The sequence below is a fragment of the Salvelinus fontinalis genome, chromosome 8, assembly GCF_029448725.1.
Source record: "Salvelinus fontinalis isolate EN_2023a chromosome 8, ASM2944872v1, whole genome shotgun sequence".
NCBI classification, from domain to species: Eukaryota; Metazoa; Chordata; class Actinopteri; order Salmoniformes; family Salmonidae; genus Salvelinus; species Salvelinus fontinalis.
In genome coordinates this window covers 6,072,900-6,097,145 of record NC_074672.1, presented here as the reverse complement: position 1 = coordinate 6,097,145, position 24,246 = coordinate 6,072,900, and the positions used below count along the sequence as shown (strand labels likewise).

Here is a 24,246-nt window from a genome sequence, read left to right as displayed (position 1 = left end):
ATGTCCATCTGGCACACTGGCAGGGTCCGAATCAACCCAATGTCCACCTGGTACACTGGCAGGGACTGAATTAAACCCAATGTCCACCTGGCACACTGGCAGGATCTGAATCAAACCCAATGTCCATCTGGCACACTGGCAGGGTCCGAATCAACCCAATGTCCACCTGGTACACTGGCAAGGACTGAATTAAACCCAATGTCCACCTGGCACACTGGCAGGATCTGAATCAAACCCAATGTCCACCTGGCACACTGGCAGGGTCTGAATCAAACCCAATGTCCACCTGGCACACTGACAGGGAATGACCACCTGGCACGCTGGCAGGGAATGTCCACCTGGCACACTGACAGGGTCTGAATCAAACCCAATGTCCACCTGGCACACTGGCAGGGTCTGAATCAAACCCAATGTCCACCTGGCACACTGACAGGGTCTGAATCAAACCCAATGTCCACCTGGCACACTGACAGGGTCTGAATCAAACCCAATGTTAAGGGGAGGGAAGATTGGTCAAGAGGGTGATGATTATTGTTGTTCTACTGCCTGATTGTTATGCAAAAACACTGTTTATAAAAGCTTTGTTAAAGAACAAGAAGGGTCACAGACTGTTTACAAAAGCTTTTGTTAAATGTGCACAACAGTTTTCAGCTGTGCTAACATAATTGCAAAAGGGTTTTCTAATGATCAATTAGACGTTTAAAATGATTATCTTGGATTAGCTAACACAATGTGCCATTGGAACAGAGGAGTGATAGTTGCTGATAATGGGCCTCTGTACGCCTATGTAGATATTTCATAAAAAATCAGCCGTTTCCAGCTACAATAGCCATTTACAACATTAACAATGTCTACACTGTATTTCTGATCAATTTGATGTTATTTTAATGGACAAAAAATGTGGTTTTCTTTCAAAAGCAAGGACATTTCTAAGTGACCCCAAACTTTTGTACGGTAGTATACATCTACATGATGTATTGTTACACCATGTAGAAGCAGTATAGACCTAGTCTGTTCCTTATATACATCTACATGATGTATTGTTACACCATGTAGGAGCAGTATAGACCTAGTCTGTTCATTATATACATCTACATGATGTATTGTTTCACCATGTAGGAGCAGTATAAACCTACAGCAGCTACTTATTTAGACTTGATTCTGCCTTAAATGTGCTGTAGTAAACATTTTTTATTCGCACTAATCAATCAACACATTCCTGTCTTTGTACGTCTCAATGTGATAGTATTAAATCCATTTAAAACAATCATTGTCTGTACATAAGAAAAAAAATATTTAACTGCGTTTCCCACTCCAGTCAACAGACGGCGATGTGCGTCTTTCAGGCAATGCTGCTAGCATGACGTATAATCTAGTGGACGGTTCTTCATAAACAGCTAGTCAACCACCTCGGTAGCTTGCTAGCCAAAATAGCCGAAAGATTCAAGCTATTTATACGCTTTTGGTCTATATTAGCTATTGTATTTTAAACACATTTGTCGTATCTACCTGATAACATATTTGATTTAATACTTACGTTATTTTGTATTAGTCAGCTAGTCAGCTAGTAGCTGGCTGGTTAAGTTAGCACTAGCCTAGTCGCTAATGATAGCTAACTAGCCAATATCCCCGACCATGAGCTCCCTAAACTACTCTCCTCCTGTTAAAGAAGAGGATGTCTGCTGGACGGAGAAAGAAGCTCTGGGGCTGAACATTGTCGTGAAAGAGGAGAAGGAAGAGGAGGATGTCACAGTTAAACAAGAAGTAGAGAGTGAGGCTGTTACAGTAAAAGAAGAGGAAGACACGTTCAGAGTGAAAGAGGAGGAGGAGGAGTATGTTATGGTGAAAGAAGAGGAGGACGATAAAGAGGAGGATGTCGTTTTTGGAGTGAAGAAGGAAGGAGAGATTACTGTCACATTGGAAGATGAAGAGGAGGAGATAGGAGAACTGATTAACACCCGTAAGTACCGCTTTAAATTTGTTTTTAACTTTGGATATTTTGTGTCAATATTTTGTGTGGCCACCATCATTTTCCAGCACTGCCTTAACCCTCTTGGGCATGGAGTTCACCAGAGCTTCACAGGTTGCCACTGGAGTCCTCTTCCACTCCTCCATGACGACATCACAGAGCTGGTGGATGTTAGAGACCTTGCACTCCTCCACCTTCCGTTTGAGGATGACCCACAGATGCTCAATAGGGTTTAGGTCTGGAGACATGCTTGGCCAGTCCATCACCTTTACCCTCAGCTTCTTTAGCAAGGCAGTGGTCGTCTTGGAGGTGTGTTTGGGGTCGTTATCATGTTGGAAAAGTGCCCTGCGGCCCAGTCTCCAATGGGAGGGGATCATGCTCTGCTTCAGTATGTCACAGTACATGTTGGCATTCATGGTTCCCTCAATGAACTGTAGCTCCCCAGTGCCGGCAGCACTCATGCAGCCCCAGACCATGACACTCCCACCACCATGCTTGACTGTAGGCAAGACACACTTGTCTTTGTACTCCTCACCTGGTTGCCGCCACACACGCTTGACACCATCTCGGTCTCATTAGACCACAGGACATGGTTCCAGTAATCCATGTCCTTAGTCTGCTTGTCTTCAGCAAACTGTTTGCGGGCTTTCTTATGCATCATCTTTAGAAGAAGCTTCCTTCTGGTACGACAGCCATGCAGACCAATTTGATGCAGTGTACTGCGTATGGTCTGAGCACTGACAGGCAAACCCCCACCCCTTCAACCTCTGCAGCACTCATACGTCTATTTCCCAAAGACAACCTCTGGATATGACGCTGAGGACGTGCACTCAACTTCTTTGGTCGACCATGGCGAGGCCTGTTCTGAGTGGAACCTGTCCAGTTAAACCGCTGTATGGTCTTGGACACCGTGCTGCAGCTCAGTTTCAGGGTCTTGGCAATCTTCTTATAGCCCAGGCCATCTTTATGTAGAGCAACAATTCTTTTTTTTCAGATCCTCAGAGAGTTCTTTGCCATGTTTGAGCGTGAGAGCAATGACACCAAATTGAACACACCTGCTCCCCATTCACACATGAGACCTTGTAACACTAACGAGTCACATGACACCAGGGAGGGAAAATGGCTAATTGGGCCCAATTTGGACATTTTCACTTAGGGGTGTACTCACTTTTGTTGGCAGCGGTTTAGACATTAATGGCTGTGTGTTGAGTTATTTTGAGGGGACAGCAAATTTACACTGTTTTACAAGCTGTACACTCACTACTTTACATTGTAGCAAAGTGTTATTTCTTCAGTGTTGTCACATGAAAAGACATACTCAAATATTTACAAAAATGTGAGGGGTGTACTCACTTTTGTGATATACTGTATATATTTGAGAAGGGTCTATCTGCTGACAACTACTATGGGATCCCCTCCTTTGTCGTCCGCTCTACACATATTCCTCTCCTTTTGATATCTTTAAAATATTAATTTGAGATATTTAGATGTTTTATTTACTACATTTTAGTAGCTTCCTGTCCACATAACATTGAGATCTACAGCCAGTTTGGGTGATGTCACTGATCTCGCTCAGTAATGCCCATTATAATGCTACCAGGGTTTCCGTGACGGGAAGATTTAAATTTACTGGCCGTTTTGAGAACTTTACTCGACACATCTTGGGTGCATAACCCATTAGGGTTGTTCACCCACGGTGCTCAGAATGACAGAAATCACATTTAGATGAGGGTAATGGATCTGAACAGAACGTGGAACTCCTGTAATGAAGCAGTTTGGGCCTTTCGTTTCTGGACAACGGAATAAAGTTGATTTGAAAACCAATAGAACAGGAGAGAAATGGCATAGTGGTGGGTCCAATAGAACAGGAGAGAAATGACATAGTGGTGGGTCCAATAGAACAGGAGAGAAATGACATAGTGGTGGGTCCAAAGAACAGGAGAGAAATGACATAGTGGTGGGTCCAATAGAACAGGAGAGAAATTACATAGTGGTGGGTCCAATAGAACAGGAGAGAAATGGCATAGTGGTGGGTCCAATAGAACAGGACAGAAATGGCATAGTGGTCAGTCCAATAGAACAGGAGAGAAATGACATAGTGGTGGGTCCAAAGAACAGGAGAGAAATGACATAGTGGTGGGTCCAATAGAACAGGAGAGAAATGACATAGTGGTGGGTCTAATAGAACAGGAGAGAAATGACATAGTGGTGGGTCCAATAGAACAGGAGAGAAATGACATAGTGGTGGGTCCAGTAGAACAGGAGAGAAATGACATAGCGGTGGGTCCAATCGAACAGGAGAGAAATGACATAGTGGTGGGTCCAATAGGTAAATACATTTGCCCAAATTATATAATTACTCCTGTCTATACAGAAATAAATACTTTACCAGAAAGCATGACGTTTCCACAGAGGAATCAGGGATCATTAGCTTCTTTAAAAAAATACCTGTGTATGGTTTCAAAGCACAAGCTTGTAGACTTATGCCTATTTGGGCAGTGTGTGTGGCAATAGACCTCACTGATTATTGAGGTTCAGCTGTCAGTGAAAAGCATCTCAAATATGTGTGAAGATAATGTATCTTGAGTATTATTTAAAATGTTGAGACAAGAAGGGGAGGGTTGTGTGGTGAAGATATAAGTGAGTCTCTCTTCAGAATGTCCTCCGCTGGCTTCCACCAATTCTTGCTCCTTCATTGTTTCATTGTGTGAATTGATTGCCCTTAGATTGAGTTTATTATATCAATTCCCCATTACAAATGTCACCAGTAGTAAATGTACCGTTAATTCCTGTCATTTGGTTACATTCATTTCTGTTAATGCATGTATTAATTAGTCATTTTTTAAAAACCTTTATTTAACCAGGTAGGCCAGTTGAGAACAAGTTGTCATTTACAACTGCGACCTGGCCAAGATGAAGCAAAGCAGTGTGACAAAAACAACAACACAGAGTTACACACAAACAAACGTACAGTCAATAGAAAAATCTATGTACAGTGTGTGCAGATGTAGAAGAGTAGGGAGGTAAGGCAATAAATAGGCCATAGTGGCGAAATAATTACAATTTAGCATTAACACTGGAACGATAGATGTGCAGATGATGGTGTGCAAGTAGAGATACTTGGGTGCAAAAGAGCAAGAGGATAAATAACTAAGGGGATGAGGAGGTTGGGTGTGCTATTTACAGATTGGCTGTGTACAGGTGCAGTGATCGGTAAGCTGCTCAGACAGCTGATGCTTAAAGTTAAAGAGGGAGATATGACTCCAGCTTCAGGGATTTTTGCAATTCGTTCCAGTCATTGGCAACAGAGAACTGGAAATAAAGGCGGCCAAAGTAAGTGTTGGCTTTGGGGATGACCAGTGAAATATACCTGCTGGAGCGCGTGCTACAGGTGGGTATTGCTATGGTGACCAGTGAGCTGAGATAAGGCAGGGCTTTACCTAGCAAAGACTTATGGATGACCTGGAGCAAGTGGGTTTGATGGCGATTATGTACTGAGGGTCAGCCAACGAGAGCATACAAAATTACCAGCACAAACTGAATTAAACTCCTTTTCTGGATGTATCTCAGCAAAAAGAGGGGAGAGGGAAACATCTTTACTCTGTTCAGCAATCTGCTGCTTCCTAGTAGAAACATCTGTACTCTCTTCATCAATCAGCTGCTTCCTAGAAACATCTTTACTCTGTTCAGCAAGCTGCTGCTTCCTAGAAACATCTTTATTCGGTTCATCAACCAGCTGCTTCCTAGAAACATCTTTACTCTGTTCAGCAACCAGCTGCTTCCTAGAAACATCTTTACTCTGTTCAGCAACCAGCTGCTTCCTAGAAACATCTTTACTCTGTTCATCAACCAGCTGCTTCCTAGAAACATCTTTACTCTGTTCATCAACCAGCTGCTTCCTAGAAACATCTTTATTCTGTTCATCAACCAGCTGCTTCCTGGAAACATCTTTACTCTGTTCATCAACCAGCTGCTTCCTAGAAACATCTTTACTCTGTTCATCAACCAGCTGCTTCCTAGAAATATCTTTACTCTGTTCAGCAACCAGCTGCTTCCTAGAAACATCTTTACTCTGTTCAGCAACCAGCTGCTTCCTAGAAACATCTTTACTCTGTTCATCAACCAGCTGCTTCCTAGAAACATCTTTACTCTGTTCAGCAACCAGCTGCTTCCTAGAAACATCTTTACTCTGTTCAGCAAGCTGCTGCTTCCTAGAAACATCTTTATTCTGTTCATCAACCAGCTGCTTCCTAGAAACATCTTTACTCTGTTCAGCAAGCTGCTGCTTCCTAGAAACATCTTTACTCTGTTCAGCAAGCTGCTGCTTCCTAGACATCCAAGTGTCAACTGTAGGGATCTTCTCTTCATTGAGGTTCTACAAACTCTCACCTTTGGGGTTTTCAAAGGAGAGGTCAACTCAGGAGTTTACCAAAATCAGGATCCCCCATAAACGTCTCAGACAGATCGACCATGGTGGGATCGCGAACATCCTCAACACTAGACTTGCCCCCGGTGACTTTCTTAGACAGAGCACGTGTAACGGCACATGCTGGGAACACTGTAGGGTACTTTTCTGATAACCCATCAGGTTCCTCAATTCTGGGTTCCTTACAAACGACAGGATTTGGCACAACCTTCCCTCCAGCCAAATCCTTTCCGAATATGAATGAAACCCTCTACTAACACACTGGAACCAGTTGCTGAAGTGTCAAACGCAAAACACGCTCCAACATGAAGGGCTTCCCCAGTATAGTACGGTAGAAACACCCTCCAACGTGAAGGGCTTCCCCAGTATAGTACTGTAGAAACACCCTCCAACATGAAGGGCTTCCCCAGTATAGTACTGTAGAAACACCCTCCAACATGAAGGGCTTCCCCAGTATAGTACTGTAGAAACACCCTCCAACATGAAGGGCTTCCCCTGTATAGTACTGTAGAAACACCCTCCAACATGAAGGGCTTCCCCAGTATAGTACTGTAGAAACACCCTCCAACGTGAAGGGCTTCCCCAGTATAGTACTGTAGAAACACCCTCCAACGTGAAGGGCTTCCCCAGTATAGTGCTGTAGAAACACCCTCCAACATGAAGGGCTTCCCCTGTATAGTACTGTAGAAACACCCTCCAACATGAAGGGCTTCCCCGGTATAGTACGGTAGAAACACCCTCCAACGTGAAGGGCTTCCCCAGTATAGTACTGTAGAAACACCCTCCAACGTGAAGGGCTTCCCCAGTATAGTACGGTAGAAACACCCTCCAACATGAAGGGCTTCCCCGGTATAGTACTGTAGAAACACCCTCCAACGTGAAGGGCTTCCCCAGTATAGTACTGTAGAAACACCCTCCAACGTGAAGGGCTTCCCCAGTATAGTACTGTAGAAACGCCCACCAACATGAAGGGCTTCCCCAGTATAGTAGTGTAGAAACACCCTCCAACATGAAGGGCTTCCCCAGTATAGTACTGTAGAAACACCCTCCAACGTGAAGGGCTTCCCCAGTATAGTACTATTGAAACACCCTCCAACATGAAGGGCTTCCCCTGTATAGTACTGTAGAAACACCCTCCAACATGAAGGGCTTCCCCAGTATAGTACTGTAGAAACACCCTCCAACATGAAGGGCTTCCCCAGTATAGTACTGTAGAAACACCCTCCAACATGAAGGGCTTCCCCAGTATAGTACTGTAGAAACACCCTCCAACGTGAAGGGCTTCCCCAGTATAGTACTGTAGAAACACCCTCCAACGTGAAGGGCTTCCCCAGTATAGTACTGTAGAAACACCCTCCAACATGAAGGGCTTCCCCGGTATAGTACTGTAGAAACACATGGAACAACAGTAACCATAGTAACACATTGGATAACATTCACAACATGGAACAACAGTAACCATAGTAACACATTGGATAACATTCACAACATGGAACAACAGTAACCATAGTAACACATTGGATAACATTCACAACATGGAACAACAGTAACCATAGTAACATTGTTTCCCCCAAAAAAATCTAAAGGAAGTTTGTTCTGAAGTGTTTGTCCTGTATCTGAGATAAATATAGATGTAAAATATATAAAATAAAATTATATGTCTTTAACCCCTTATTTATGTCACTAAAGTCTTTCCACATTTTGTTACGTTACAGCCTTATTCTACTATGGATTAAATAAATAACAATCCTCATCAATCTACAGTCATGGCCAAAAGTTTTGAGAATGACACAAATATTAATTTCCACAAAGTTTGCTGCTTCAGTGTCTTCAGATATTTTTGTCAGATGTTACTATGGAATACTGAAGTATAATTACAAGCATTTCATAAGTGTCAAAGGCTTTTATTGACAATTACATGAAGTTTATGCAAGAGTCAATATTTCCCGTGTTGACCCTTCTTTTTCAAGACCTCTGCAATCCGCCCTGGCATGCTGTCAATTAACTTCTGGGCCACATCCTGACTGATGGCAGCCGATTCTTGCATAATCAATGCTTGGAGTTTGTCAGATTTTGTGGGGTTTTGTTTGTCCACCCGCCTCTTGAGGATTGCCCACAAGTTCTCAATGGGATTAAGGTCTGGGGAGTTTCCTGGCCATGGACCCAAAATATCAATGTTTTGTTCCCTGAGACACTTGGTTATCACTTTTGCCTTATGGCAAGGTGCTCCATCATGCTGGAAAAGGCATTGTTCGTTACCAAACTGTTCCTGGATGGTTGGGAGAAGTTGTTCTCGGAGGATGTGTTGGTTCCATTCGTTTTTCATGGCTGTGTTCTTAGGCAAAATTGTGAGTGAGCCCACTCCCTTGGCTGAAAAGCAACCCCACACATGAATGGTCTCAGGATGCTTTACTGTTGGCATGACACAGGAGTGATGGTAGCGCTCACCTTGTCTTCTCCGGACAAGCTTATTTTCCAGATGCCCCAAACAATCGGATTTGGGATTCATCAGAGAAAATGACTTTACCCCAGTCCTCAGCAGTCCAATCCCTGTACCTTTTGCAGAATATCAGTCTGTCCCTAATGTTTTTCCTGGAGAGAAGTTAGTTGTTTACTGCCCTTCTTGACACCAATCCATCCTCCAAAAGTCTTCACCTCACTGTGCGTGCAGGTGCACTCACACCTGCCTGCTGCCATTCCTGAGCAAGCTCTGTACTGGTGGTGCCCCGATCCCACAGCTGAATCAACTTTAGGAGACGGTCCTGGCGCTTGCTGGACTTTCTTGGGCGCCCTGAAGCTTTCTTCACAACAATTGAACAGCTCTCCTTGAAGTTTTTGATGATCCGATAAATGGTTGATTTAGGTGCAATCTTACTGGCAGCAATATCCTTGCCTGTGAAGCCCTTTTTGTTCAAAGCAATGATGATGGCACGTGTTCCCTTGCAGGTAACCATGATTGACAGAGGAAGAACAATGATTCCAAGCACCACCCTCCTTTTGAAGCTTCCAGTCTGTTATTCGAACTCAATCAGCATAATAGAGTGATCTCCAGCCTTGTCCTCGTCAACACTCCCACCTGTGTTAACGAGAGAATCACTGACATGTCAGCTGGTCCTTTTGTGGCAGGGCTGAAATGCAGTGGGAATGTTTTTGGGGGATTCAGTTCATGTGCATGGCAAAGAGGGACGTTGCAATTAATTGCAATTCATTTGATCACTCTTCATAACATTCTGGAGTATATGCAAATTGCCATCATACAAACTGAGGCAGCAGACTTTGTGAAAATTAAAATGTGTCATTCTCAAAACTTTTGGCCACGACTGTACACACAACAGCTCATAATGAAAAAGCTAAAATAGGTTTGTAGAAAACATGTCACATGTATTAAAAAGAAAAAACAGATGCCTTAATTTACATAAGTATTCAGACTGTTTGCTATGAGACTTGAAATTGATCTCAGGTGCATACTGTTTCCGTTGATCATCGTTGAGATGTTTCTGCAACTTGATTGGAGTCCACCTGTGGTAAATTCAATTGATTGGACATGATTTGGAAAGGCACACACCTGTCTGGCTACCACAGCATTCTGAAGCGATACGCCATCCCATCTGGTTTGTGCTTAGTGGGACAATCATTTGTTTTTCAACAAGACAATGACCCCACACACCTCCAGGCTGTGTAAGGGCTATTTGATCAAAAAGGAGAGTGATGGAGTGCTTCATCAGATGACCTGGCCTCCACAATCACCTGCCCTCAACCCAATTGAAATGGTTTGGGATGAGTTGGACCACAGAGTGAAGGAAAACAGCCAACAAGTGCTCAACATATGTGGGAACTCCTTCAAGACTGTTGGAAAAGCATTCCAGGTGAAGCTGGTTGAGAGAATGCAAAGAGTGTGCAAAGCTGTCATCAAGGCAAAGGGTGGCTACTTTGAAGAATCTAAAATATATTTTGATTTGTTTACCACTTTTTTGGTTACTACATGATTCCATATGTGTTATTTCATAGTTCTTATGTCTTCACTATTATTCTACAATGTAGAAAATAGTAAAAATAAAGAAAAACCCATGAATGACTAGGTGTGTCCAAACTTTTGACTGATACTGTATATCTCATGAATGTTTTTGCATTCAGTTACAAAAAGTGACTTTTTTACCACTTCTTCCATATGCAAACATGTAAGGAAAGCTTCTTTTTTTTAATCAAAAGGAATGTTGTCAAAAATGTATTGAATTCAAATGGATTTACCCAGCCTACAAAGCACTACAGCCACTCTGTGATGACCAGTTCTGCTCTTTTATTGAGGGATCTAGTCTAGATTAAACCTCATAGGAAGACAGTTTTATCATGTGGAGGTTTCAGTTAGGTCTCTGTGTAACTAGATACTGTTTGTCTTTGACAGGAGAAAGAGCAGACTCTCACTATGACAGCAGGAAGAGTCCTTCAGGGGAACCAGATCCAGAGACGCCCAAACCAGCGGGACAACACCACTGCTCCCACTGTGAAAAGAGTTTTCGCTGGTTAGGGAACCTAAAACGCCATGAGAGGACACACACAGGAGAAAAGCCATACCACTGCTTCCAATGTGAAAAGAGATTTTCCAGATCAGGGGACCTAAAAGCTCATGAGAGTACACACACAGGATTAAAGCCTTACCACTGCTTCTTATGTGAAAAGAGATTTTCCCGATCAGGGGACCTAAAAGCTCATGAGAGGACCCACACAGGAGAAAAGACTTTCCAATGTTCCCAGTGTGGAAAGAGTTTTACCCTGTTAGCTAATCTGAAAAGGCATGAGAGAATACACACAGGAGAAAATCCTTATCACTGTTCCCACTGTGGAATGAGTTTTATTCAGTTAGCAAGCCTGAAGGCACATGAGTGGACACACACAGAAGAAAAGACTTTCCAGTGTTCCCAGTGTAGCAAGATTTTTACTCTGTTAGCTAACCTGAAAAGGCATGAGAGAATACACACAGGAGAAAAGCCTTACCACTGCTTCCAGTGTGAAAAGAGATTTTCCCGATCAGGGGACTTAAAAGCTCATGAGTGGACACACACAGGAGAAGAACCTTTCCATTGTTCCCAGTGTAGAAAGCGTTTTACTGTGTTAGCTAACCTGAAAAGGCATGAGAGAATACACACAGGAGAAAAGCCTCATCGCTGTTCCCACTGTGGAATGAGTTTTATTCAGTCGAGGAGCCTGAAGGAGCATGAGTGGACACACACAGGAGAAAAGCCTTTTCAATGTTCCCAGTGTGGAAAGAGTTTTATTGTGTTAAGTAACCTAAAAAGACATGAGAGAATACACACAGGAGAAAAGCCATTCCAATGTTCCCATTGTGGAAACAGTTTTACTCAGAGAGGGCACCTACAAGAGCACGAGAGAATACACACAGGAGAAAAGCCTTACCACTGCTCCCAGTGTAAAAATAGATTTTCCCGGGTAGGGGACCTAAAAGCTCATGAGAGGACACACACAGGAGAAAAGCCTTTCCAATGTTCCCAGTGTAGAAAGAGTTTTAACGCGTTAGCTACCCTGAAAAGGCATGAAAGGATACACACAAAAGAAAAGCCGGGCACCGAAGACGTGGATGTCGATTAAGGCAGCCCCCCGCACCTCTCTGATTCAGAGGGGTTGGGTTAAATGGGGAAGACACATTTCAGTTGAATGCATTCAGTTGTACAACTGACTAGGTATCTCCCTTTCCCATTCCCTATTATAGAGCTCTGCTCAGTCTATAAACATGCAAGAAAGGTTAGATTTTATGTTCTACATTATTATTATTATTATTATTAGGGCAGCCACCAAGTTATGAAAATTATGGTATGTTCTGAAAACTGACTTCAGGTTTTTGAGGATTCTAGCCTCGCAGGAAGACGGTTGTATTTTATGGAGGTTTAATTCAGTTCTCTTTTTAGTATTTAACTAAATACTCTGTCTTTGGTAGGAGAGGGACCAGACTTATCACTGTTCCCACTGTGGAATGAGTTCTCTTCAGTTAGGTTCTCTTCAGTTAGGGAGCCGGAAGGAGCATGAGTGGACAAACACAGGAGAAAAGCCTTACCATTACTCCCAGCGTTAAAAACAGATTTAAACGAGTAGGAGACCTTAAAGCTCATGAGAGAATACACACAGGAGAAAAGCCTTTCCAATGCTCCCAGTGTGGAAATAGTTTTATCTGGTTCAGGAGCCTGAAGAAGCATGAGAGAATACACACTGAAAAAGCCCTATCACTGCTCTCTCTCTGTGTGGAAGAACATTTTCCCAGTCAGAGAACCTGAAATCACATGAGAGAATAGAAAGGCTGTATTCCGACTTATATTTTTGACTGAGAATTTGTGTTTTTGTTTTGTGCCACATTAAATCATATTAGGATTATACCTGTCTATATAAGGTCCCACAGTTTACAGTGCATGTCAGAGCAAATTCCAAGCCATGAGGTCGAAGAAATTGTCCGTAGAGCTCAGAGACAGGATTGTGTCAAGGCACAGATCTGGGGAAGGGTACCAAAAAATGTCTGCAGAATTGAAGGTCCCCAAGAACACAATGGTCGCCATCATTCTTAAATGGAAGAAGTTTGGAACCACCTAGACTCTTCCTAGAGCTGGCCGCCCGGCCAAACTGAGCAACCGGGGGAGAAGGACCTTGGTCAGGGAGGTGACCAAGAACCCGATGGTCACTCTGAGCTCCAGAGTTCCTCTGTGGAGATGGGATAACCTTCCAGAAGGACAATCATCTCTGCAGCACTCCACCAATCAGGCCTTTATGGTAGAGAGGCCAGACGGAAGCCACTCCTCAGTAAAAGGCACATGACAGCCCGCTTGGAGTTTGCCAAAAGGCACCTAAAGACTCTCAGACCATGAGAAACAAGATTCTCTGGTCTGATGAAACCACGATTGAACTCTTTGGCCTGACTGCCAAGTGGCTCGCCTAGCGTAAAGCGTGGTGGTGGCAGCATCATGCTGTGGGGATGTTTTTCAGCGGCAGGGACTGGGAAACTAGTCAAGATCGAGGGAAAGATGAACAGTGCAGAGAGATCCTTGATGAAAACCTGCTACAGAGAGCTCAGGACCTCAGACTGGGGTGCAGGTTCACCTACCAAAGGGACAATGACCCTAAGCCCACAGCCAAGACAATGCAGGAGTTGCTTCAGGAGAAGTCTCTGAATAACCTTGAGTGGCCCAGCCAGAGCCCGGACTTGAACCCGATCGGAGACCTGAAAATAGCTGTGCAGCGACGCTCCCCATCCAACCTGACAAAGCTTGAGAGGATCTGCAGAGAAGAATGGGAGAAACGCCCCAAATACAGATGTGCCAAGCTTGTAGCGTGATACTCCAGAAGACTCAAGGATGTAATCGCTGCCAAAGGTGTTTCAACAAAGTACGTAGTAAACGTCTGAATACTTATGTAGATTTTTCAGTTTATATTAATAAATTAGCAAAAAGATTTAAAAACGTGTTTTTGGTTTGTCATTATGGAATATTGTGTGTAGATGGAGTATTTTAAAATTTTTAAATCCATTTTAGAATAAGGCTGTAACGTAACAAAATTTGGAAAAAGTGAAGGGGTTTAAGTACTTTTCGAATGCACTGTGTTGTTGCATCATGTAGGAGCAGTATAGACCTAGTCTGTTCATTATATATACACTTGTTCTTGTTAACAAACTATAGTTTTGGCAAGTTGGTTAGGACATCTACTTTGTGCATGACACAAGTCATTTTTCCAACAATTGTTTACAGACAGATTATTTCACTTATAATTCACTGTATCACAATTTCAGTGGGTCAGAAGTTTACATACACAAAGTTAGTTGTGCCTTTAAACAGCTTGGAATATTCCAGAAAATTATGTCATGGCTTTAGAAGCTTCTGATAGGCTAATTGACAATTTGAGTCCATTGGAGATGTACCTGTGGATGTATTTCAAGGCCTACCTTCAAACTCAGTGCCTCTTTGCTTGACATAATGGGAAAATCAAAAGAAATCAGTCAAGACCTCAGAAAAAAATGGTAGACCACAAGTCTGGTTCATCCTTGGGAGCAATTTCCAAACGCCAGAAGGTACCACGTTCATCTGTACAAACAATAGTACACAAGTATAAAAACCATGGGCCCAAGCAGCCGTCATACCGCTCAGGAAGGAGACGTGTTCTGCCTCCTAGAGATTAACGGACTTTGGTGCGAAAAGAGCAAATGTATCCCAGAACAACAGTAAAGGACCTTGTGAAGATGCCGGAGGAAACGGGTACAAAAGTATCTATATCTACAGTAAAACAAGTCCTATATCGACATAACCTGAAAGGTCGCTCAGCAAGGAAAAAGCCACTGCTCCAAAACCGCCATAAAAAAAGCCAGACTACGGTTTGCAACTGCACATGGGGACAAATATTGTACTTTTTGGAGAAATGTCCTCTGGTCTGATGAAACAGAACTGTTTGGCCATAATGACCATTGTTATGTTTGGAGAAAAAAGGGGGAGGTGAAGAACACCATCCCAATCGTGAAGCATGGGGGTGGCAGCATCATGTTGTGTGGGTGCTTTGCTGCAGGAGGGACTGGTGCACTTCACAAAATAGATGGCATTATGAGGGAGGAAAAATATATGGATATATTGAAGCAACATTTCAAGACATCAGTCAGGAAGTTACAGCTTGGTCGCAAATGGGTCTTCCAAATAGACAATGACCCAAGCATACTTCCAAAGTTGTGGCAAAATGGCTTAAGGACAACAAAGTCAAGGTATTGGAGTGGCCATCACAAAGCTCTGCCTTCAATCCTCTAGACAATTTGTGGGCAGAACTGAAAACATGTGTGCGAGCAAGGAGGCCTACAAACCTGACTCAGTTACACCAGCTTTGTCAGGAGGAATGGGCCAAAATTCACCCATCTTATTGTGGGAAGATTGTGGAAGGCTACCTGAAACGTTTGACCCAAGTTAAACAATTTATAGGCAATGCTACCAAATACTAATTGAGTGTATGTAAACTTCTGACCCACTTGGAATGTGATGAAAGAAATAAAAGCTGAAATAAATCATTCTCTCTACTATTATTCTGACATTTCACATTCTTAAAATAAAGTGGTGATCCTAACTGACCTGAGACTAAATGTCAGGAATTGTGAAAAACTGAGTTTAAATGTATTTAGCTAAGGTGTATGTAAACTTACGACTTCAACTGTTTATGTACCTAAATGTTTCAAATCCATCATTTTTATGATTATAAATTTGATAATAATGGAATATCTACATAGGCGTACAGAGGACCATTATCAGCAACCATAACTCCTGTATTCCAATGTCTCGTTGTGTTAGCTAATCCATGTTTATCATTTTAAAAGGTTAATTGATCAGTAGAAAACCATTTTGCAATGATGTTAGCACAGCTGAAAACTGTTGTGCTGATTTAACAAAGCTTTTGTAAACAGTGTGCTTGTTCTTTAACAAAGCTGAAAACTGTTGTTGTTTTGATTTGAAGAAGCAATAAAAATGAAATAACTTTTTTTTTCTGGGACAAAAGTCCTACTGTATTATAATATAATAATAATATAAATTATATATAGTCCAGTGTTATGGGTCTATATTATTGTTAGGTGAAGTTATGGGTCCTACAGTCGGTCTATGTTGTTGTTAGGTGAAGTTATGGGTCCTACAGTAGGTCTATGTTGTTAGGTGAGGTTATGGGTCCTACAGTAGGTCTATGTTGTTGTCGGGTGAGGTTATGGGTCCTACAGTAGGTCTATGTTGTTAGGTGAGGTTATGGGTCCTACAGTAGGTCTATGTTGTTAGGTGAGGTTATGGGTCCTACAGTAGGTCTATGTTGTTGTCGGGTGAGGTTATGGGTCCTACAGTAGGTCTATGTTGTTAGGTGAGGTTATGGGTCCTACAGTCGGTCTATGTTGTTAGGTGAGGTTATGGGTCCTACAATAGGTCTATGTTGTTAGGTGAGGTTATGGGTCCTACAATAGGTCTATGTTGTTAGGTGAGGTTATGGGTATTTCAGTAGGTCTATGTTGTTAGGTGAGGTTATGGGTCCTACAGTAGGTCTATGTTGTTAGGTGAGGTTATGGGTCCTACAGTAGGTCTATGTTGTTAGGTGAGGTTATGGGTCCTACAATAGGTCTATGTTGTTAGGTGAGGTTATGGGTCCTACAGTAGGTCTATGTTGTTAGGTGAGGTTATGGGTATTTCAGTAGGTCTATGTTGTTAGGTGAGGTTATGGGTCCTACAGTAGGTCTATGTTGTTAGGTGAGGTTATGGGTCCTACAGTAGGTCTATGTTGTTAGGTGAGGTTATGGGTCCTACAATAGGTCTATGTTGTTAGGTGAGGTTATGGGTCCTACAGTCGGTCTATGTTGTTAGGTGAGGTTATGGGTCCTACAGTAGGTCTATGTTGTTAGGTGAGGTTATGGGTCCTACAGTAGGTCTATGTTGTTAGGTGAGGTTATGGGTATTTCAGTAGGTCTATGTTGTTAGGTGAGGTTATGGGTCCTACAGTAGGTCTATGTTGTTAGGTGAGGTTATGGGTCCTACAGTCGGTCTATGTTGTTAGGTGAGGTTATGGGTCCTACAGTCGGTCTATGTTGTTAGGTGAGGTTATGGGTCCTACAGTAGGTCTATGTTGTTAGGTGAGGTTATGGGTCCTACAGTAGGTCTATGTTGTTGTCGGGTGAAGTTATGGGTCCTACAGTAGGTCTATGTTGTTAGGTGAGGTTATGGGTCCTACAGTAGGTCTATGTTGTTAGGTGAGGTTATGGGTCCTACAGTAGGTCTATGTTGTTGTCGGGTGAGGTTATGGGTCCTACAGTAGGTCTATGTTGTTAGGTGAGGTTATGGGTCCTACAGTCGGTCTATGTTGTTAGGTGAGGTTATGGGTCCTACAATAGGTCTATGTTGTTAGGTGAGGTTATGGGTCCTACAATAGGTCTATGTTGTTAGGTGAGGTTATGGGTATTTCAGTAGGTCTATGTTGTTAGGTGAGGTTATGGGTCCTACAGTAGGTCTATGTTGTTAGGTGAGGTTATGGGTCCTACAGTAGGTCTATGTTGTTAGGTGAGGTTATGGGTCCTACAATAGGTCTATGTTGTTAGGTGAGGTTATGGGTCCTACAGTAGGTCTATGTTGTTAGGTGAGGTTATGGGTATTTCAGTAGGTCTATGTTGTTAGGTGAGGTTATGGGTCCTACAGTAGGTCTATGTTGTTAGGTGAGGTTATGGGTCCTACAGTAGGTCTATGTTGTTAGGTGAGGTTATGGGTCCTACAATAGGTCTATGTTGTTAGGTGAGGTTATGGGTCCTACAGTCGGTCTATGTTGTTAGGTGAGGTTATGGGTCCTACAGTAGGTCTATGTTGTTAGGTGAGGTTATGGGTCCTACAGTAGGTCTATGTTGTTAGGTGAGGTTATGGGTATTTCAGTAGGTCTATGTTGTTAGGTGAGGTTATGGGTCCTACAGTAGGTCTATGTTGTTAGGTGAGGTTATGGGTCCTACAGTCGGTCTATGTTGTTAGGTGAGGTTATGGGTCCTACAGTCGGTCTATGTTGTTAGGTGAGGTTATGGGTCCTACAGTAGGTCTATGTTGTTAGGTGAGGTTATGGGTCCTACAGTAGGTCTATGTTGTTGTCGGGTGAAGTTATGGGTCCTACAGTAGGTCTATGTTGTTAGGTGAGGTTATGGGTCTTACAGTAGGTCTATGTTGTTAGGTGAGGTTATGGGTCCTACAGTCGGTCTAAGTTGTTAAGTGAGGTTATGGGTCCTACAGTCGGTCTATGTTGTTAGGTGAGGTTATGGGTCCTACAGTCAGTCTATGTTGTTAGGTGAGGTTATGGGTCCTACAGTCAGTCTATGTTGTTAGGTGAGGTTATGGGTCCTACAGTCGGTCTATGTTGTTAGGTGAGGTTATGGGTCCTACAGTAGGTCTATGTTGTTAGGTGAGGTTATGGGTCTTTCAGTAGGTCTATGTTGTTAGGTGAGGTTATGGGTCCTACAGTAGGTCTATGTTGTTGTCGGGTGAGGTTATGGGTCCTACAGTAGGTCTATGTTGTTGTCGGGTGAGGTTATGGGTCCTACAGTAGGTCTATGTTGTTGTCGGGTGAGGTTATGGGTCCTACAGTAGGTCTATGTTGTTAGGTGAGGTTATGGGTCCTACAGGAGGTCTATGTTGTTAGGTGAGGTTATGGGTCCTACAGTAGGTCTATGTTGTTGTCGGGTGAGGTTATGGGTCCTACAGTCGGTCTATGTTGTTAGGTGAGGTTATGGGTCCTACAGTCGGTCTATGTTGTTAGGTGAGGTTATGGGTCCTACAGTAGGTCTATGTTGTTAGGTGAAGTTATGGGTCTTTCAGTAGGTCTATGTTAGGTGAAGTTTATTTTTTTTATTTCACCTTTATTCAACCAGGTAGGCAAGTTGAGAACAAGTTCTCATTTACAATTGCGACCTGGCCAAGATAAAGCAAAGCAGTTCGACACATACAACAACACAGAGTTACACATGGAGTAAAACAAACATACAGTCAATAATACAGTAGAAAAAACTATTATATACAATGTGAGCAAATGAGGTGAGATAAGGGAGGTGAAGGCAAACAAAATATATATATAAATAAATAAAAATATAAAAAAGGCCATGGTGGCGAAATAAATACAATATAGCAAGTAAAACACTGGAATGGTAGATTTGCAGTGGAAGAATGTGCAAAGTAAAGATAGAAATAATGGGGTGCAAAGGAGCAAAATAAATAAATACAGTAGAGGGAGCGGTAGTTGTTTGGGCTAAATTATAGATGGGCTATGTACAGGTGCAGTAATCTGTGAGCTGCTCTGACAGCTGGTGCTTAAAGCTAGTGAGGGAGAAGTGTTTCCAGTTTCAGGGATTTTTGTAGTTCATTCCAGTCATTGGCAGCAGAGAACTGGAAGGAGAGGCGGCCAAAGGAAGACTTGGTTTTGGGGGTGACCAGAGAGATATACCTGCTGGAGCGCGTGCTACAGGTGGGTGCTGCTATGGTGACCAGCGAGCTGAGATAAGGGGGGACTTTAGTGGGTTTGGAGACGAGTATGAAGCGAGGGACAGCCAACGAGAGCGTACAGGTCGCAGTGGTGGGTAGTATATGGGGCTTTGGTGACAAAACGGATGGCACTGTGATAGACTGCATCCAATTTATTGAGTAGGGTATTGGAGGCTATTTAGTAAATGACATCGCCGAAGTCGAGGATCGGTAGGATGGTCAGTTTTACAAGGGTATGTATGGCAGCATGAGTGAAGGATGCTTTGCTGCGAAATAGGAAGCCAATTCTAGATTTAACTTTGGATTGGAGATGTTTGATGTGAGTCTGGAAGCAGAGTTTACAGTCTAACCAGACACCTAGGTATTTGTAGTTGTCCACATATTTTAAGTCAGAACCGTCCAGAGTAGTGATGTTGGACGGGCGGGCGAGTGCAGGCAGCGATCGGTTGAAGAGCATGCATTTAGTTTCACTTGTATTTAAGAGCAATTGGAGGCCACGGAAGGAGAGTTGTATGGCATTGAAGCTCGTCTGGAGGGTTGTTAACACAGTGTCCAAAGAAGGACCAGAAGTATACAGAATAGTGTTGTCTGCGTAGAGGTGGATCAGAGACTCACCAGCAGCAAGAGCGACATCATTAATGTATACAGAAAAAAGAACGGTCCAAGAATTGAACCCTGTGGCACCCCCATAGAGACTGCCAGAGGCCCGGACAACAGGCCTTCCGATTTGACACACTGAACTCTATCAGAGAAGTAGTTGGTGAACCAGGTGAGGCAATCATTTGAGAAACCAAGGGTATCGAGTCTGCCGATGAGGTGATTGGCAGAGTCGAAAGCCTTGGCTAGGTCATTGAATACGGCTGCACAGTATTGTTTCTTATCGATGGCGGTTAGGATATCGTTTAGGACCTTGAGCGTGGCTGAGGTGCACCCATGACCAGCTCTGAAACCAGATTGCATAGCGGAAAAGGTATGGTGGGATTCGAAATGGTCGGTAATCTGTTTATTGACTTGGCTTTCAAAGACCTTAGAAAGGCAGTGTAGGATAGATATAGGTCTGTAGCAGTTTTGGTCAAGAGTGTCCCCCCCTTTGAAGAGGGGGATGACTGCAGCTGCTTTCCAATCTTTGGGAATCTCAGACGACACGAAAGAAAGGTTGAACAGGCTAGTAATAGGGGTTGCAACAATTTTGGCAGTTAATTTTAGAAAGAAAAGGTCCAGATTGTCTAGCCCGGCTGATTTGTAGGGGTCCAGATTTTGCAGCTCTTTCAGAACATCAGCTCAGCTGACTGGATTTGGGAGAAGGAGAAATGGGGAAGGCTTGAGCGAGTTGCTGTGGGGGTTGCAGTGCTGTTGACCGGGGTAGGGGTAGCCAGGTGGAAAGCATGGCCAGCCATAGAAAAATGGGTCCTACAGTAGGTCTATGTTGTTGTTAGGTGAAGTTATGGGCCCTACAGTAGGTCTATGTTGTTGTTAGGTGAAGTTATGGGTCCTACAGTAGGTCTATGTTGTTGTTATGTGAGGTTATGGGTCCTACAGTAGGTCTATGTTGTTAGGTGAGGTTATGGATCCTACAGTAGGTCTATGTTGTTGTTAGGTGAAGTTATGGGCCAATTTGGCATACACTTGGTGTACAAACCATCAGTTTCAGGCTGATGGAAAAGCTAGCAAAAGAGCCTTTTACTGGTTGAAGTGTTTTTTTTAAGTATAAAGCAGTTGATTTGCAACAATAACACAATAACACACAGGACATTCAAATGAGACTTATAATTATAATCCAAAAGTAGTGTGAAATGCACTCATATCAGCACTTTTAATAACTTTCTTCTAGCCTACAATCATCGATGTTTCTACTGATGTGAAAACAAGACAAAATAGGACTTTCTCACTTGACTGTCTTAAGACAATTGTGAAATAATTTTAACATTCATTACAGACGTCAATTGTTGTACAACATGGCTACGCTGTTGGCATCACCTTTTACAGTGGATTTCTGCTGTTGTGGGCCTTTAACCATCTGTCTGACTTTGTTCACGCAGGAGAGAGATGGGACTATCTTGGATCCTCTGGGGAGCCTCAACAACTTCATGATGCTGACGAGGCAGAGAAGAGTCTCTCCAGATCAGAACACCTCAAGACACACCTGCAGAGAACCACAGGGAAGAAATCGCATTGCTGCTCTGACTGTGGGAGGAGATTCACCTCTTCAGCAGGCATTACAATTCATCAGAGAATCCACACAGGAGAGAAACCTTATAGCTGTGATCAATGTGGGAAGAGATATCTTACATGTAGCAGTTTGACTAAACACCAGAGAACACACACAGGAGAGAAACTTTTAAGCTGCTCTGACTGTGGAAAGAGTTTTGTTTCTTCAAGATGTTTAGAATCACACCCGAGAACACACACAGGAGAGAAACCTTATAGCTGTGATCAATGTGGGAAGAGATTTGTTACATCTAGCAGTCTGACTAAACACCAGAGAACACACACAGGAGAGAAACCGTATAACTGTAACCAATGTGGGAAGACTTTTAGTCAGTCATTCAGCCTGATATCACACCGGAGAACACACACAGGAGAGAAGCCTTATAGCTGTGATCAATGTGGGAAGAGTTTTGTTACGTCTAGCAGTCTGACTATACACCAGAGGACACACACAGGAGAGAAACCTTATAGCTGTGATCAATGTGACAAGAGATACTCTAGTAAAAGATCTCTGATCAAACATCAGAAAAAACATACATGAAGGAGTTATTTCACGATATCAATTAAATAAAATCTCACAATGTAGAATGTTTAAACATTGTAGAAGGAGTATTTTAAAAATGTCACAATGTAGAACCCTAAACGTTTGCCCCCTGTTCAATTGATTTCAGCATGATATGGATATTAGCCTCACGGAAAAATCTAGGGTCTGAATTGAAAAGAGTACTATTTATGTGATTTAACAAAAAGTGACTAACAAAAAAAAGAGTTGCATTACACTTACCACGTTGGCGACCCACTTGAATCAAAATGTAGCTAGCTGTTTTCCACAAATTGTCCTCTAACCAGGGATGTACAAATTATTCCCAGATTCCGTGTGTTTTTTGAGCTGTTAGTTTTAACAGGACGTGCAACCTCATCTCCCTCCTCTCGCACAAATGATTTCAACGTGATATCGATGAGAGATGACAAATAAGTGTTGCGTTCCTTTGTTTAGCGACCCCTACATTTCAATGCATCACTCCAAAATGTAGCTGACTGTCTTCTGCAGGTTGTCCTCTAACCAGTGAGGTAAAAGATATCTCCCATTTCAATGTTTTCTTTAGTTGTTAGTTTCAACAGCACGTAGAACTGATTTCCCCCCTAATCGATATCAGTGATTTATTGCTACTTGTCAAAGCAACAGCGTTGCTGGTGCTTGTGCAGTTTATTAGGTGCTTGTTTAAAAAAAAACATACAAGTCATATGATTATTGTGGCAGATGTTTGTGTACATAGCACATGTTATGTTTAGGTTTTGAATATATCACAAACTGTTTCTGCATATTGGTTATTGATTTAGACATGTTAAAACTGTGTTTTTACATTGGGGCTATTCCACCGAGCAAAATGTCATTGAAAAGAAGACTATGCCCGACGTCCAATATCCGTTCGGTTGTAGTTGAAAGTGAAAGTTGAAAATATGTATTTTCGGGTCGTTTTGTCAATGACTTGAAAATCACTTAATTTCAACGTACTTGCAGCCTATATGGACGCAGTATAATAAATGGGTCTGTAATCAATTTTATTAACAATCATACATCACTCCAGTATTTATTGACAACATTCAAGTGCTAATTGTCTTTATTCCACTACTGAAGAAGCATGATTCAAATCACCTCATATTTCAAACATTCAGCCTGACAAAATATACATTTTTATTATTCCATGCCTCACCATTAAGTTAATTACTGCCAATACATATTCACAAAGGGGTGTACATTTGATCACAATTTATTTTGACTGCACGTTTTTCCATATTGGAGATGAGTTTTGTTTGGACTCGTTCCAAGTGGAATAGAAGCTAGTGAGTTTTAGGATTCTATAAAAAGAGAAAGGAGAAAAGATACGATTGTATATTATAATTTAGAAGTACGTCAGAGTAACACCAGTAAATACTAATATTTGTACACACATGTGGTTTTAAAGCAGCAATGGTTTTTGTTTTGCATACATTTTAAAGTGAAAAAATGCTTACTTAACCATAGTTCCTCACAGAGATCTATAGTTCCTCACAGCGATCTATAGTTCCTCACAGAGATCTATAGTTCCTCACAGAGATCTATAACTCCTCACAGAGATCTATAGTTCCTCACAGAGATCTATAGTTCCTCACAGAGATCTATAGCTCCTCCTAGAGATCTATAGTTGCTCACAGAGATCTATAGTTGCTCACAGAGATCTATAGTTCCTCACAGAGATCTATAGTTCCTCACAGAGATCTATAGCTCCTCCTAGAGATCTATAGTTCCTCACAGAGATCTATAGTTCCTCACAGAGATCTATAACTCCTCGCTACTCCCTCTGCTGGGAGTATGTTTGGAGAGCTGCTTCGTAGCTATGGAGTCCTTGAAAAAGCAAATGGAATGGTTGTTGTGAGTACCTAAGAATTTCTTACATTTTATATCGATTTTGTGAATATATGAAAATATGATACATTGTATGTGTGTATAATCGATTGCTAGAGATTTAATAAAGTAATACTGGGAATATAATTAGATACAATTTAAACAACCCATATGTAGACCAATGTAGGTTTTGAGTTGGTATCTTTAATGGATAATTTGATCAAGTTGAGGTTTAAGCATTATTAAACTGTCTACA

The 24,246-nt window shown here is 42.4% G+C and overlaps 1 protein-coding gene across 3 annotated transcripts; it reads left to right on the top strand.

Moving 5' to 3' along the window:
* Positions 1–1,386: 1,386 nt before the first annotated feature.
* LOC129860428 (gastrula zinc finger protein XlCGF17.1-like) lies at positions 1,387–24,200 on the top strand. Of its 3 annotated transcripts, XR_008760374.1 has the most exons (3): positions 1,387–1,960; positions 10,798–13,778; positions 21,436–24,195. XR_008760374.1 is itself a non-coding variant. In XM_055930815.1 (2 exons), the coding sequence occupies exons 1-2, from the start codon at positions 1,636–1,638 to the stop codon at positions 22,143–22,145; spliced, it is 1,035 nt and encodes a 344-aa protein (XP_055786790.1). In that variant the 5' UTR covers positions 1,387–1,635; the 3' UTR covers positions 22,146–24,200. The 3 variants fall into 3 exon arrangements, 2 of the variants coding, with proteins under 2 accessions (XP_055786790.1, XP_055786789.1); XM_055930815.1 differs by lacking the exon at positions 10,798–13,778 and having other exon boundaries at positions 21,436–24,200; XM_055930814.1 differs by lacking the exon at positions 21,436–24,195 and having other exon boundaries at positions 10,798–15,959.
* Positions 24,201–24,246: the final 46 nt, after the last annotated feature.

Coding starts and splice junctions, on each gene's coding strand:
- LOC129860428 (XM_055930814.1), top strand. CDS start 1,636: ATGAGCTCCCTAAACTACTCTCCTCCTGTTAAAGAAGAGGATGTCTGC. Junction 1,961..10,797: donor AGGAGAACTGATTAACACCC/GTAAGTACCGCT, acceptor TGTCTTTGACAG/GAGAAAGAGCAGACTCTCAC.